This window comes from Hydractinia symbiolongicarpus, chromosome 8 (genome assembly GCF_029227915.1).
Source record: "Hydractinia symbiolongicarpus strain clone_291-10 chromosome 8, HSymV2.1, whole genome shotgun sequence".
NCBI classification, from domain to species: domain Eukaryota; kingdom Metazoa; phylum Cnidaria; class Hydrozoa; order Anthoathecata; family Hydractiniidae; genus Hydractinia; species Hydractinia symbiolongicarpus.
The window spans coordinates 14,607,182-14,623,820 of record NC_079882.1 but is presented as its reverse complement, the minus strand read 5'-3'; the positions used below and the strand labels follow the sequence as shown (position 1 = coordinate 14,623,820).

Here is a 16,639-nt window from a genome sequence, read left to right as displayed (position 1 = left end):
TAGTGGCAAGTAGGCTTTCGTCCAAAAATTCGGCATCTTCCAGATCCAGGCCCTTCATCTCGCATTCATCCATAAAAGCCTCGATTTCAGCCATGCTTGAGAGTGACCCGGAGCTCTTTGTTTTGTGGTGGTTGGCCACATCTCCACCGCATCGGTAAATTTCGCAGCTAAAGCTGTATACCACCTTCACACGCATGTCTACGTGTGGTGTGATTTTTCGCATGATGGCTTCCGTCAATGGCTGGTTAAGGTTATTATTAAATCGCCATGTTTTGATGCGGTTTCCATCTTCTATCATTTCCGCGTCATCATCAAAAATATTATGGATATTACATCAGTATTGGTGGCATGCTTAGATTCTTTCCCGAACATGTGTTTGAGGTCCTCAATTTCTTGGTATTCATCTTCGATGGTGACCCTTTGAACCTCATCGTGGAGAGTTGGTGTTCCTGAAAATTTATCCCTGACCCTGTTATAATAGTAACTAACAGTATCCTTCACGCTCCTTATTCGGTTAGCGAGAGCTTCGCGAGTTGCCGCTACTGGTGCTGATACTATATCATGTAGGTTACTGATTGCCTTTTTGAAAAAATTCATCCCTTTATTATAGGTACATTTATTCCAACCAGAACATTTTTTGATTTGGTCAAGTATTGAATAATTGGGGAATTTCCCTTACTCATATTCTGTATAATATGAGTATATGCTATTGCGCATGCGTATTATCGGATTCGGTATTTATCGGATTTTATTTTCGGATGACGTCGGATTTTGTTCTTATAAATACTTGTGTTTATAAGGGTTTAAATTCCCCCAGTGATACACCTTCAGACCCACATTGAAGTTGTCTCACTTCACCATGTGCTCAGGGACATCCCCCTTGGCATTCCATGATGCATTGCAAGGTGGTATAAAAGAGCCATGTGCATAGCATCTTCCTTTTCAGTTCTTCAGCCTTTTCAGCAGTTGTACACAGCAATCACTTATCGTATGTTACAGTCTCAAGCCTCTTACATTTTATATTATATATATCTTCATTAATTTATTTGCCTTTGGTCATGTTTCTCCAACAACATTGGCTATGGTTCCTTCTGGCTACCTTAGTTACTCCTACAGTTACCCCTCAGCACTCCGACACTGAACAGACACCAGATCTAGCTGCTGCGGTCGTTGATGAGGAAACCAGAAGGAGATCCCGTTGCCCGCCTGTCGTGAACCACCATCACTTAGTTGCCTTCACATCAATTTTAAGGAAGCATTGTGTGTTGTTCTCTCAGCTGCTCGCTGGGCTTCTGCTTGGCGCAATAAGACGGTCCATGTCTATTGTGATAATACGGCTGCTGTCAGCATGCTAAACAAGGGCACTACTCGAAACCCTCTTATGATGAAGTTTCTACGGATCTCACTGTTCCGGGGAGAGCATTTGCTGATTGGTTCTCCTTTTTATTTTTATTTTTTTTTTTACAATTCTAGATGCTCTTGGCATGGTGCAGGCCTTGTCGAATGATGTCATATATTTTCGTCAAGCTAATTATGCTGAGAGTACTAAGAAGAACTACCGTACATATCTTACTACTTATAAAAAATATTGTTACATGCTGTCTGTGCCTTTAGTCCCGGCCACTACTAGTTTTTTGTGCTTATATGCAGCCCATCTTGCCAAGTTTCTTCTGCCACAGTCACTTCGTTTGTATATTTCGTTCGTTGGTTTATTACATAAGGAAATGGGGTTTCCTAATCCGCTTAATGAGAACTGGATACTGTCATCAGTCCTCAAGGGTATTAGACGAGTGTTGGGAGTCCCTCCTCGACCTCGTCTGCCTATTACCCCAGATTTATTGGTTCAGATCCGTTCACGCCTTAATCTTAACTGTAGTTACCATGCCTCATTTTGGGCTATTTGTGTAGTTGCATTTTTTGGGTTATTTCGTAAGGTACATTTGTTGCCAGTTTCATGTAATACCTTTAATCCTGGGAGGCAGTTTACCAAGTCAGACTTCTCCTTTTCAAACTCAACTGTTTACATAGCCGTTCGCTGGAGCAAGACCATTCAACTAGGACAGCGTATTATTACTGTACCTTTGTTGGCTGCTCCCAAATCTATATTTTGTCCAGTAACCGCTATACAACATGCATTTTCATTTACGGCTGGGGCTCCTAAAACCACCCAAGTATTTTGCTGGTTAGGGGATTCAACTACCATACCTAATGTCTTCACATATAAGTCCTTTATGACTTGTATGTCTCGGATCCTCTCAGAAATCGGCATTCCTCCTGAGCAATATGGTACCCACTCGTTCCGTCGTGGGGGTGCTACCTTTGCTCTGGAGGCTGGAGTGTCATTGGATGTTATATCCCTTTTGGGTGACTGGAAGTCAGATTCCATGTTCTTATATCTCCATATGCCTTTATCTCAGCGAATATCTGCCCAGCGTGCTATGGCATCACACCTACCTCCTATTTCCTAACACTTCTTATTCACTTTGGATTGGCACTTTTACTAGTCGCATTCAGATATGATTTTTCCTGCAGTGACACAGATTCTTGCTCCTAGTTCATTTATCCCTAACGAGGACTTTTTAGCTCATAGTCATAAGCACCATTATAGAGCCTGTATATATTTATAGTACCTTTATATTACGTATAGATTTTTATTATTCTTGCTTTAAGACTTATTGCTACACTTGTATGTATATAGCTAGTAAGGGTTTTGTATGTTTTTAATTGTGTTTTGTACATTTTACATATTTCTGAAGAACTAATACTTTCTGCATTCCGGTGTTTTCGATGGGTGAGTTTAATGTTCTTATAAATACTTGTGTTTATAAGGGTTTAAATTCCCCCAGTGATAACCTTCAGACCCACATTGAAGTTGTCTCACTTCACCATGTGCTCAGGGACATCCCCCTTGGCATTCCATGATGCATTGCAAGGTGGTATAAAAGAGCCATGTGCATAGCATCTTCCTTTTCAGTTCTTCAGCCTTTTCAGGACCGCCTCCCTCCCTTCTACATGTGTTTTTAACTTTTACTAGTCGCATTCAGATATGATTTTTCCTGCAGTGACACAGATTCTTGCTCCTAGTTCATTTATCCCTAACAAGGACTTTTTTAGCTCATAGTCATAAGCACCATTATAGAGCCTGTATATATTTATAGTACCTTTATATTACGTATAGATTTTTATTATGCTTGCTTTAAGACTTATTGCTACACTTGTATGTATATAGCTAGTAAGGGTTTTGTATGTTTTTAATTGTGTTTTGTACATTTTACATATTTCTGAAGAACTAGTACTTTCTGCATTCCGGTGTTTTCGATGGGTGAGTTTAAACCGATTTTGGGTGGAGGTGGTGGTGGAAATGGTGGAAGCTGGGTTTTTGGGGACAAAGGTGTATGAGGAAAGAAAAGTACCTATAATCACTCCCTACTACTACTCCCGGTGGAGCAATTTTAAAAGTGGAGGGGCTAAATTATTCAGTATTAAAGGAGTCCCGACCGGTTGGGACCGACGGGCTAAGAAAATTTTTAAACTTTCGTCCTAGATTGGCTAAAACATACTTTAAGTTCTGAAATAATGCTCTCGAAAGCCTTCACAAAATGCAGGAGATTATATATAGAAATATAGAAACGCCATATTTTATGTAAGATATATTTTCAAAATAAGCAATAGTAACATCGAAGCAAAATAAAGATAATGCATAGAAAGTGTTGGTTCCGCATGTGTTCTCTAAAGTAAATTTACAATTACATCGGATGACTTTTAGTATATTAGGTGGTATACGTCTTTGTCTGTTGGTATTGGTCCTAATTCATCATCGTCAAGCTTCCATCCCTAAGATGTTGGATCCAAATTCCATCTTTCGTCCAAGATTTTCCATTCAAAGATTTGTAGGTGTACTCGTAAACCATAAAAGTATGCAACTCTCTCTATGATGGTGCTATCTTCGCTGGTTCAATGATACCATCGGAAAGCATTTCGCAATATTTATATATATTTTCTTTCTCGCTCTTGAAGAAAATATATATCTAGGAGTTTGTCTTTTCAATGATAAAGTAACATAATTGCAACATCTGTGTCATCAGCTATGACAATTGTATTGGAATGTTTTGCCTAATCTAATGCTGTTGACAGTATCTTCTTGTCTGCGTCACCTCTACATATATGCACCACCATCTCATCTCTTGTGAGAAAATCTGATAAAAGTGAAATTAACTGACTTTTGTTGTTAGCATTCGACAGAAACCGTTCCTTACAATACGGAGCTTCATTCTCTTGTTTTGGGATGATCCTTTAGATTTCAACCTTCTGGAGTGCTCATTTGAATTTGTTGGTATTATGTCATCGTAGCCATCAAATATAACACATGCTTGTCTGTAATTAATACGAACATAACTAACATGTCAGCAACTTCTTTAAATGTCATGCCTTTTTTCCAGCGAACTCGATGCAGTAGAGCTCCACTTTATCCGTCCGTCCGTCCGTCCGTCTATCTATCTATCATGTCATCATGATTAAGAAATACCTGCTGTAGCCAAGGCCTCTCAAAATATAACTGAAGGCCAGCCCGTGTGTTAACTCAGCATGAAATATATTGAAAAATCGAATTTTTGCCCAAAACCCAAATCCGCCATTACGAATTTGTGTGTGTCACAAATCAACAAAGTATGTGTGAACCAAGTTGGCTTTTGTTCGATAATGGCGTAACAAATTTACTTTGAAATGGTTGAAATGAACTGTAACGAACAATGTATTTATTTGTATTTATTTGTTTTATTACGTTTTATCACGTAATTAAAAGGTTTATACTTTAGTTAGTACCAACTTGTATAATTTGTATCATTTGCCTGAAGATTGCTAAGAAGCATGAAACTTTAAGTAGCAAAATTAATGTAGTTTTTTCTTGAAAACAAAACATAAAAATAATATAACTGCTCTGTTACACATTGAGCACTCTGTTGTAATTTGTGTTAAAATTACTTCGTGTTTATATATATATTATATATATATTTATTATATATATATTTTAAGGTATGAGAGCAGAGATGATAAAAACATTAAACGTTTATCTGGTTGACAAAGTAAATGCCATTAATAATCGCGCTTCGAGTTAAAGCCGTTTACAACGTCGCGCGTGGACACAAAGCGGTTCTTCGCGCAAGCACAAAAACAAGGCATTGAATCGTGGTAGACAGTGCATCAATATAATTTGTTTCTATTTCTTAGTGTGATTGCCAATTTGGTGTATAATAGCACTGAGGTCTTTGCCCAGACAGTTGTTATTTTGAAAATGAGGTGGAGACTGGTGAACGAGTAAATATGGCTAGTCACCAGAGCTAAAATAATTCCGTAAGGAGATTGCAAGATAAATGTTGTGGATGTCTATACGTCTTTAGAAAACATGAATGTACAAGAGATTCAGGATGCTCCACGGAAATTAAGTATTAACTCTAATATGAGTGATGACGATATTTCAGAAGATAGAGTGGAAGCTTGGCTTGATAATCACGAGGAATTTGTTGCCTCATATTTTTCGCGTAAAGCTAATAAGTTTTTACTAGATACATTAATGCGTTCTAAAACACGTCCAAGTCGTACATCTTCTCCTTCACCTTATTTTTCTTCTGGGTCGTCAGAACCTATGATGAGAAATCCATCACCTTTACTTGCAAGCAGTACACCACCTGGTTGCAGCACACCAGTTCGTAAAATATCATCTTCAGACTTCATCGACAGAGGACTGTTGAAGCCTATTTTAAGCCACTATGACGGCATACCAAGCTTTCTCACATTTGAAAGGTCGTTATCAAGACCTTCAAGACATCGCAAGTCGAAAGAAGAATTGCAGGAATTAAAGGTTCTAGATGAACATGCTCTTTTAGTGGAGCTTGTCAGAGATATTGCAAATGACTTAGAAATCACAAGTTTATGTCATAAAATTCTTCAAAATGTTAGTATACTTACTGATGGTGACCGTTGCTCTTTATTCTTAGTTCAAGATTATGGCCCACATGGGCAACGAATGTTAGTTTCTAAGGTATATGACGTCAATGCTGATTCTAATGTTGAAGAGGTCCAAGCTAAAGAGGAAATAAGCGTACCAATTGGTACTGGCATTATTGGGTATGTTGCTGAGCATGGAGAAACTGTTAACATTCCAGATGCCTATGCAGTAAGTACAGTGTTACATACCATATACTGGCCTAATTATGTGATTATCTAAAAGAGAGAGATTTATTTTTTATTAGGAGTTTACAATGAAAATATATAATATGAAAAATATATTGAACATTTACCTAATAAAAGGATAACTAGTAGGATAACTAACTGATATCCTCGTCTGAATGTTCGTCTTGTCCCTGTGTTGTCCTGTGGCGTCGTCCTACCTGTTGTTCTCCCAGGTAGCTAGCACGTTATTTAAGCACATAAAGTGCTTTGTGCTAGTTATCCTTTTATTAGGTAAATGTTCAATATATTTTTCATATTATATATTTTCATTGTAAACTCCTAATAAAAAATAAATCTCTCTCTCTCTCTCTCTCTCTCTCTCAAACAAACAGCTTTACACGTTGTTTTTTTTTACAAGAAACATGTTTATAAGAAACCTACATGTAGAATCTTCAAGAATTAAGAAACTTTTACTGCTCATTCTATGTCTATTTCTGAAATAAGAAACTTGTTTCTAACTGATTCTTACAATTAATTGAAGATGTTACAATCATCATTAGAGAGAGACTTTGAAAAGAAAAATGCTTTATTTTTTTATTTTATAACCAACTAGTCCAAAGATTAAAGAAACTTAGAACTAGCTATTTATTTGATATAAGAAACCCTTATTTTACTAGTAAAATTAAGAAACTAAATAAGAAACTTTTGAAACTAAAAGCATGGAATTTCAGCCTACAAATAAGAAACTTCTAGAACTAGGCCCTTCACCAGGTTTCTTATAAAAAAAACGTGTAGCGACGATATAACTTTATGGATTTGACTATAAGCTATCCCTAGAAACAGCTATCCCTAATTTCAGCCTACAAATAAGAAACTTCTAGAACTAGGCCCTTCGCCAGGTTTCTTATAAAAAAAACGTGTAGCGACGATATAACTTTATGGATTTGACTATAAGCTATCCCTAGAAACAACTTTGCAAAACTGCCAGTGAACAAGGTGGGTGTGTGCACAGGGTTAAGCAAAATGAAATTGACTAAAGCGTCCCATTTCTGTGATTTATGTCTTAATTCTGTGATGTTTTTCTTTCCAATGCGAGATTTACTTGAATTATCTCTAAAATCTATATGATTAAAATAGTTGCAATACTTGACGTATTGTCTTAAATGGAGCTAGTAGCTGCTTCAAATATCACCATGTACCTTTTTTGATGCTCAAAAACGAATGTGACATTGGGAAAACTGGTAAATCGAAGTACCAAAAGGAATCTGTGAAGGAGAGCACATGTGGTCATAAAACAGGGTGACCTTCCTTAAATAACCTTAGAAAAAGAAAATCTCCTTAAGGTGGCAGTAACCCTTTTAAAAATCAGAATTTTTATTTTACATAATTAGTTACGAAAGATTGTTTACAGACTATATATTCATTTTTTTTCTGATATAACACACTTTTCCTGATTTTATGGCTAAAATACTATTATCTTTCACCAAAAATATTCAGCCTCAACAATTCCTCTTTAAAATAAAATTCGTAAATAATTAATTAGTTCTGCCGAATATAGTTTAATCTACGCGCTTGCGAAATTGTACAGAAAGAAATGACGTAATTATTAAAGAGAAACATTAATAACAACAAAGATGGCACATTATGTAGAAATTTAAGATGATCTTCATTATGCCACACACAAGCTTTAACTTTCGATAGCATTTTCGTTTTACTTTAAAATTTTCTGACATGCTTGGTGAACCATGCAGCCATGATACGGTGTGCGGGAATCTTTTTATTTGTAATATTTTTCTTTTAACAGTGTTCGATGCAGCAGGGGATGCTAACAAAGAATCTGAGTAAATAATTCAGCTATTTGGACAGCTAAAAAAGGGTTATTGCCACCTTAAAAGTATCTAAGTATACTTAAAAAATGAAATTTTAGCTATTCTCCTTAATTTCTTCTTATTTCTTAATTTTTCTGATGGTAACTTTTTTGGAAATGTGTTCATGGATTGTTCATCAACAGTGAAATGAGACATATCTTTCAGGGCATGTATTTTTAATATTTTTGTACATTATCTGTATGTCAAATCATTATTTTTTAAATTTTCTGTTGATGCTTAACCATTGGTGCTAGTTTTTTCTTGCAATTTGTTTTCTGTTCATCATAGAATTGAATTTAGGGGACGTTTTGTAGTATCTTTTAACCATATGCTCATCAACTTTATTTCCACTCACTAAGCCATCTCTTTAAATTTGTATCAGAAAAAACAACTTTTATGATAAATACCAATACCTAATACTTAAAGAGAGAAGAAATCTCTTATACTGTTTATAAATTATTTTGTGAGTGAAAACAAATGATCTATTTCAATCTTTGAATATGTATCTTAACTTGATTTTAGATGCCTTAATATATATGTAAATGTCAAGACAGTTGGTTAGGATCTGCTGCTTAACAACAACAACAACAACAAAGCAATCAGGCATTAAAATTAGTTTTGTCCTTAATTATCCTTATTTTTTATTCTTGTTTGCAGCAAAATATTCTTATAAAATGTCAATTTGTCTCCTTACTTCTCTTTAATATCCTTACTTTTGTTCTCATTTTATTAGTGGTCAACCTGTAAAATTTTCTTAAAAATATTTTCTTTAGCTTGTCTAGTTTCATAATATTATAGATTTGTTTGATATTTAATGAATGATTACAAAGAAAACAATAGATGTCATACCTCCCACAATGCAAATATTTTCTCATCTATGATCTACCCCAATGATGTTTGGCTGTCTGATTCGTAAAGTGATAGATAGATAGATAGATAGATAGATAGATGTGCATATTTTACATGGCTATCCTCACAAATATCGAGGGATATACCCTGTCTATTATTTCCAGGAGGGGCCATGGCTTAGATGGAGAGTCCTAGAGTATTTAATGCTCATTTTGAGCGACGCAGACCCAATTAGGGCCCGCGCTCTACTAGACAACTCCCGACAACATCCAACGGCCCACACAGTGTGCCATCTTCCCAATTTCCCTCACATGGCTTGGGTTAACCCAGGGCTATGGTAACATTCACTCGCCCATGTTGAATCGCCGTCAAGAGGAATCGAACCCCGGTCTCCCGCACAGAGTACGAGAGCTATAACCACTAATCTACGGCGCCATATGCAGTGCACAAGTTTCGGTGCCATTGAAAATGGTAATGGTACATCATAGAAGAAGACTCAGGATATCATGTCATAGTCATCATTGTTGGCAATAATAAGTGAAAATTACAGAGAAAGGTAAAATCACAGAATTAAGATGTTCACATATTTTGGTCAGTGTACGCTATATATGTTCTAGTCTGATTAAAAACGCAGTACTATTTGCAAACAGGACATGGTTTCTTCCGTTCTAGAACACCTTATCCTGGGTGAAAATGCCAGTAAAATTTTTCTGGTTTTAAAACAGGCCAGCCTGATTAAATATGGTATATAAATATAAATAAATAAGCCATCAGAAGCCAGTGTTATTTCAAATATATTTCAAAAGAATAATCTTTTTTATTTGTCGATGCCAATGTTTGTTTTAAAACGTTTTAAGATATATGCTTCTATGTTTTCATTCCTGTTGGACTTTGAAATATATATATATATATATATAGCTGCAATTTTTTTATAAACAATACCAAATTTTAACAATCACCCCAAAAATTGCCAAAAATTTAAACAATTGCTAAACAATTTACATGTGGCTTATAAAAATAGTCAAAAATCACACAAATTGCTATGCAAATAATAAATAATTTCTATAGTGTAGGTTTAAGTCCAATCTAGTTTGTAAGAGATAAAACCCTTGCAACTTTAACTTACAGTGGCACTACTAAAAGTTTGACATTAAACAGACCATTTCGTGAGAGGCATGCGATTGCACATGCACGCGCACCCCCCGCCCACACACACACGCTGATTTATTTAGGCGTGCGCTTAATCGCACATGCAAATCTTTGTTTCCTTTATGTCTGAGATAGCTTTCTGAGGTTATCGATATTTCGAAATAAGCGAAATATGAAGTCAGAGAGTACTTAAAAAGGCTTTGCAACCCTTATCATTAACTTAAATCTTTTTCATGTACGTAGTTAAAATGCGTATTTTTATAAATTTGCTAATTCTTTTAATTTACAAAGTTAAAAAAAAAATTAATAAACTAAATAACAAGCAAGCCAGTAATAATAATTTGATCTAAATTTATTTTCACATCTTTTATACCTTAAGTTTTCTTGGCATAAAAAGAATCAAAGTAATGAATTATTACAGATTGTCTGTAACAACAATGTACGAAAGACTCTTTTTTCATGTTTTTACCATTTTATTATCTATTTTCGTCTTACCAATCATAGTGTGCATAATAAAATGAGTATCAGTAATGGGGAGGACAAAGTTTCATGGTGTCTTATTAATTGTATTTTTTAATTTTTTCACATTTTTTGTGGCCACTTGTTTGGAATATCGATTATAAAAAAAGAAAAGAAAGAATAATAATATTCAAACTTATCGTATGCAACATTTTTACTGTTTTTAACAGCATTTATTAATTTAGTCCTGGGCACTTTGATTAAAAAACAACAACATAAAATTCTAAGTGTGATTGCTTACACATGAATGTTTAACAAGAGCTAAATATAGATGATTTTGGTACATCTGCAGACATTCCTAAAAGCAGAACCATACACAATGAAATGGATATTATTAAAATTCGAAATGATTTAGTAGAAGCACAGCCCAATAATATAATACGTACGCTTAAAACATCCTTAAAATAGCTCAGGCTCGTTTTCATCACACGCCATAAAAACTAAAAGTAAGTTCTATAATTCAAGTATGTTTCAGATAACCATTTCTAGCTAGTACCCCCATAATTATTTTAATTCATGTTAGCAAATAAAACTAGTCTAAACCTATCCATTAATCCAAAACATTTTTCAACATGTGTGTCACATTTACCATAATGATTTTCTTAAATTTAAGGTCTAAAAAATAATTCTGGAAATAAAAAAATAACTTAGTTTTGTTTTAAGATTATATTATAATGTATATAAATCTAGTTACCGTAGCGATTAGCGTAAAAAACATATTGTTTTCAAAGGAAAGAAAATCTTTTAAAATTACCCACAAGGACAGTGACATAAAATCTAAAAAGTTATACATGAAGTTTAATTTTCATTTCAAAATACTACATACAGAAGTTAGACGCACATGTGCCTTCTGTTTTTTAATTTATTTCATAAAAAATTAAACATTCCTGCTGGTCATTCCAGTAGAGAATGAACAAAACTGCTTTTTTATTTATGTAGTTTGAAATGTAAAATAGTTGTGTGTTTGGGGTTCACAAGTTTAAACGTCCCTCACTTGTTTCCACTTCTCAACTTGAAAGAAGTAATAACACAGAAGTAGAAAAAACGCAACCACATGCCACCGCATACCATAACATTTCCGAAAATATTCTGAAATTAGTTATGGCATGCTATAACCGCACACCATCATTTTTCTTCCTTTTTATAAATTCAAAATCCAAACATGTTGGACAAAAATTGCTTTATGTTCAATCTGGTTTGTAAAGCCATCCCAATTTACCTAATATTGTGTCAGCAAATAACACCTGTTTTTAAGCTGTATATTCTGTTCATAAACGGAACACAAGTACACCATCCAGATTAAATTGTTTTATGGGTGGGACTGCCATTTTCAAGCTCTATTTCCCATTTGCAAATGAAGCACAGAAATCACTTTTTTATAAGAAACCTAAGCGTTTTGGTGAACCTGAGGTTCCTAAGGCATGAATCTTATTTTTCTCCTTTTACTTTTATGGTTATCTCTTTTAAAGAACTGAAATTATAGTTCAGTCATTTTGTGGTTTAATTTTTTTATATACAAGAAAATATTGATTTAAAAAATATTCCAATTTTTTTTTTGTATAGATATAATATAATATTAGAAACAGATAATTTATAAATAGTTAATTATTTGTTATAAAAAAATCTATTCAATAACTTAAATATGATTTTAAAAATTCTGTTTTATTTTCGAAACTTTCCATATTATCACACTTATATTGTTAAAGAATCTCAAATAAAATCACACATCAAAGAGCATTTTATCTTTTTTTATTGACGAAATCTGGTATTTTTAATACAATGTAAGCTAAAAATCGGTTTATATTAAAAATTCTGTTATAATTTACTATAGATAACCAATACTGGAATAATTATCCAATCCCATAACTTGTTATACAGAAGTGTAAAAGGTTTTTTAACATTGTGTTCGTGTAACGAGCGTGGTGCTACAAACATCCAAACCTTCTATTGTGGCCACCACACTAATATTTTTATCTCCACAGAGGATCGTGTGTCCCACGATCATTTTCGTGAGCTCCACGATTTCTATAGATATAATTTTTTTCTTTTCAAAAGTGTCTTTCATTTAAGTTAATATGTTTGAAGTTTTCTTTTTCGACCACTTTTTCGTTTTGGTGCTAGCCATTTCGTTTCATTAAACCTTCAAACAATTTTTGATATTGTTTGCCGTGAAATCTTTTTGCCATCTTCCTCTTCCTCTCAGAAAATCGTTGGATAGATACGGATATATTTCTTAGTGGTTCATGGAATTTACTGTGCAGGTCCAAGAATGACCGCTTTTATTAATGGAAAACTTCCACCTCATGCCATGGGTAAATTACAGCTTCTGGATGTTTGTGGTTTTGGCCCTTAAAAAGGGTATGGATAAGTCTATTAAGTGAGCGAGTAAACATTCTTAGAGAAACTATATCAAAATCTGTGTTTTGCGATTTGTTTTGTTCTATTTGGCACATAAATTTCTCACTAGAAAATGTCAAAGCAGGTTTTAGAGAGCATGTACCCTTTTAATCGTTCTAACTAAAAGGGAAAAGAAAGCAACGGAGGGGGTGAAAAAGACGGAGAGGACGAAATCATTAAGCTAGATAATGTAGATGAAGAAGTTCAAGTGACTTCCTTTTGGTAATTAGTAGATCCCCTGGTCGCAGAAGAAGCGGTTGTTAACAAGTGGTATGGTATCATTTATGTGGAAAAAAAAAATCCCATTTATGGGTTGGAAAAGAAAGTTGATGTTTCTTAACCTCAGAAATAAAAAATAAACTGCCTAAAACCTCATTTGGATCAGGCATTATTTTAGAATTAGTGCCTGCCCATGTTCCTGCAGACATCGATATATTTTCATTATATAATATAATTGAGGGTCCCCTAGAGGTTATTCTACTGAAGTCATGTGAGTGGAATGTGGTGGTATGTAAAGAATTGGGAAATAAGTATAAATCCTTTGTAAACATTGACAGAAAAGCACTAAGAAACATGAAAGAAGCATGAACAACCAAAAAGACATTTGTGACGATTTTGGGGAAAATGGTAGCAACCTATAATACTGGTAATAGTGGTATTACATTAGAAAAGAAAATTTTCAGACAAAAAAACTTTTGGATTTTTTTTTGTCCGAAAAGTTTCTCCGTTCAGAATTTGTGTCAGCCAAAAGTTTTTTTGTTTGAAAATTTTAGTTTTTTTTATTTTTTTTAAAAAGGACCAGTGCATAGGAATTATGTATAGGGTAAACAGAAAATCAATAAAAACTGCAGTTTTTTGAACTTCTTATTTTCATTATTTTCCCATCTGGCTGAGGCTCTATCTCTATAAAGTTGGATCCTGAAGACCCTTTTTTAGATCTTGATTGAATATGTACTCTTTAATGCTTAGTCTTCTTTTGGTGTCATTTCACATAATTATTACTTTTGAAATTTGTCAAAACTCTTTTAGAAGACTTACATACATTTGTGATGCTCTCTAGGAAAATTGACTGCTTCTATTTTAATTCATATTTTTAAAACAATAGAATTCCGTATTTCTTTCTGTATTTCGAAATTCGTATTAAAAAATACGCGTATTTCTAATTTAAAAATAGAATTTTGTATTTTTCAAAAATACGAGATACAAATTTTATAATTTTTAAAAATAGAATTTCATATTTTTAAAAATACGAAAATTGGTATTTCGTATTTTAAAATACGCATATTTTAAAATACGAAATCCGTATTTCCTATTTTTAAATACCGAAAGAGAAGTGGTCGATTTTTCTAGAGAGCATCACATTTTTTGACTTTATAAATCTTGTCCGAAAATGTTCCATTGTGTCCGAAAGTTTTTTCCGCCGAAAATTTTAGTTCTTATGTATTTTACTGTTAAGATAGGTAGTAAGGACGAAAGGACTACTGGTAGTACCATTCAATTATTAACAGTAAATAATTACCAGTAAGGTCCAAAATTTTGACCATATAAATAATAATACTAGTATATTATAAGAGATAATGTTAACACCAAAGTTTTTTTTTTATTGATTTTGGCGTGAGGTTAAAACTTTTGTTTTTGTTATTTTATTTTGAAGGAAAGTAGGGGACGTTTAAACTTGTGAACTCCAAATAAGAGAATCAAGTGCCTGAGCTAGCAACTCTCTCTGTGTTAAACTTCCTTGTCTCTCAGATAGCCAGAATGTTCAAATAAAAAATGTGGCAAGTTTTCTAATCTTTTAAAAATTTACTTGATATCACGTAGATACTAAAAGGAACCAGCAGTAACCAGCAGTATTTCGAAGTAACCACTAGAGAACCACCAGTTTTATAAAGTAACCACCAGAGAATCAGCTGTTTTTTAAGTTACTATCTAAGAACAAGCAGTTATTATTAAGTTACTCCAGACAAGGCAGCAACGGCAGCCCCAAGGCATAAAGATCACAACACTACATCACCCTAAAACTACCAAATATGATAAATGAAAGGGCACCTACTTCCAGGGCTTTTTTCAGATACTCTCTTGCTAACTGGCTACTTTTAAGTTGTTTTCGTGAGGTCCAATAAAATGCATTCCACGCTGATTAATTTTTGTAAATATGAATAAAAATTGGGAAATTTATAACAATTAATCAACTTAAGTTTTTTATTTATTTTGCCTAAAGACATTAATGGGAAAAACAGAACGATAATAGTGTTTTTTTTCAGGATTAAAGTTCATTCTTGTAAGAAAAAAAATAGATTTAAACAGATATTAACAAAATACAAGAATGTTACCGTATTTTCCGGTATATAACCCGCGCATCGTATAACCCACAGCTCAGCTTTTTTAGGGAGTTTAAACTAGGTGCTATCAGATAGCCCGCACCTTCGTATAACCCGCATAAAATTTCAATCGATGTGTTTTACTTACCTCTACATAACCCGCATCGTGTTAAGAAAGTAATTCAACTTATTTTTACTTACCCTAATTATTTTATAAACATGTGCGTGTGTTCTGTTTTTTTTATGATGGAGACAAGTGGGGGACGTTTAAACTCGTGAACCCCAAACACGAGAACCGAGTGTCTGAACTAGCGACTCTCTCAGTCTTAACTTCCTTGTCTCCGATTGCCGAAATAATAATGAATTAAAATTAATTTGACAATGATGTTTTCCTTTTATTTGTAAACATTATTTTTAGCCAATAATAACTCTAAATTCCTGCCATTAAACAAACAAAAAAAAAAACATGCATCAGGTTGTAAATCTAAAGTAAAATATCTGTTTTTTATGTATATTTAAGTTTTTTTGGCATAAAAATAAACAACATAATAATTATCATGGATTGTCTGTAACAGCGATGTACGGAACGTTCTAATGTTTATGGAATTTTGTTATCTATTTATAATTTTCTAATGTTTTCTAATGTTTATGGAATTTTGTTATCTATTTATATCTCAGCACTCACAGTGTGCATGATAAAATGAATGGCGGTAATGAGGAGGAGATTGCCAAGAAATTTGATATAAGGAAGGGGGACCTTAACTGTAACTCCGAAATGGTTGTTTACTTGGTAGAATGCAAAACCTGCGATATACAGTATGTAGGTAGCGCAAGTACAGGCCATTTCGTAAGATTTTAGGCAGGCATGCGGTAGATCACACGCCTCAAAAATTCTGCGCGTACGATGCGCGTGCAATCAAAAAAAATTTTTAGAAAAACATTTCCTTTACCCCTGTACACCGCACAGGGGCTGCTGTTTTGGAATAAGAAACAAACAAAGTGCAAGTTCCAACAATGTACGGCAAGGAATTTCAACCCATATACGAAGAAGTCGTAAGCAGACTCGTTGATTAAACTTTGTTATTACTTGTGGGGCAAACAGATATTTAAATTAAATTACGGAAAGTCGAACGGCCGCTAATAATACTATTTAATAAACCTTATGTTCGATGAATCATAAAAATTATTATCTAAGATAATGTTTTGTTATTAAAGTTTTTTTTTTTTATTAGTTATATTTTCTTTTAGTTATTTCAACTTAAATAATGCTGAATTTCTTTTAAATTCTCCAAAAGGCGACCTTACAAAGATTATTGTTGCATTTTTTTATAAAATCATTAAAATGAAACTCACAAAGCCTTAATATAG

The 16,639-nt window shown here is 33.7% G+C and overlaps 2 protein-coding genes across 4 annotated transcripts in view; both read left to right on the top strand.

Annotated features, from left to right (window-relative positions):
• The first annotated feature begins 859 nt into the window (after window positions 1–859).
• LOC130653778 (uncharacterized) lies at window positions 860–2,468 on the top strand. Its single transcript, XM_057456291.1, has 3 exons — window positions 860–908; window positions 1,105–1,260; window positions 1,474–2,468. Exons 1-3 carry the CDS (start codon window positions 860–862, stop codon window positions 2,466–2,468), a joined length of 1,200 nt encoding a protein of 399 aa, XP_057312274.1.
• A 2,669-nt stretch (window positions 2,469–5,137) lies between these two features.
• Window positions 5,138–16,639, top strand: part of LOC130655162 (dual 3',5'-cyclic-AMP and -GMP phosphodiesterase 11-like) — a 49,310-nt gene continuing 37,808 nt past the window's right edge. Inside the window, exon 1 of one of the 3 annotated variants that reach the window (XM_057457874.1) lies at window positions 5,138–6,172. In XM_057457874.1, coding sequence (XP_057313857.1) covers window positions 5,402–6,172 — 771 coding nt within the window. In that variant the 5' untranslated portion in view covers window positions 5,138–5,401. The remainder of the gene's footprint in view (window positions 6,173–16,639) is intronic. The other 2 variants (XR_008984580.1, XM_057457875.1) reach the window with 2 other exon arrangements.

Coding starts and splice junctions, on each gene's coding strand:
- LOC130653778 (XM_057456291.1), top strand. CDS start 860: ATGTGCTCAGGGACATCCCCCTTGGCATTCCATGATGCATTGCAAGGT. Junction 909..1,104: donor CCATGATGCATTGCAAGGTG/GTATAAAAGAGC, acceptor TGGCTACCTTAG/TTACTCCTACAGTTACCCCT. Junction 1,261..1,473: donor ATCAATTTTAAGGAAGCATT/GTGTGTTGTTCT, acceptor TTACAATTCTAG/ATGCTCTTGGCATGGTGCAG.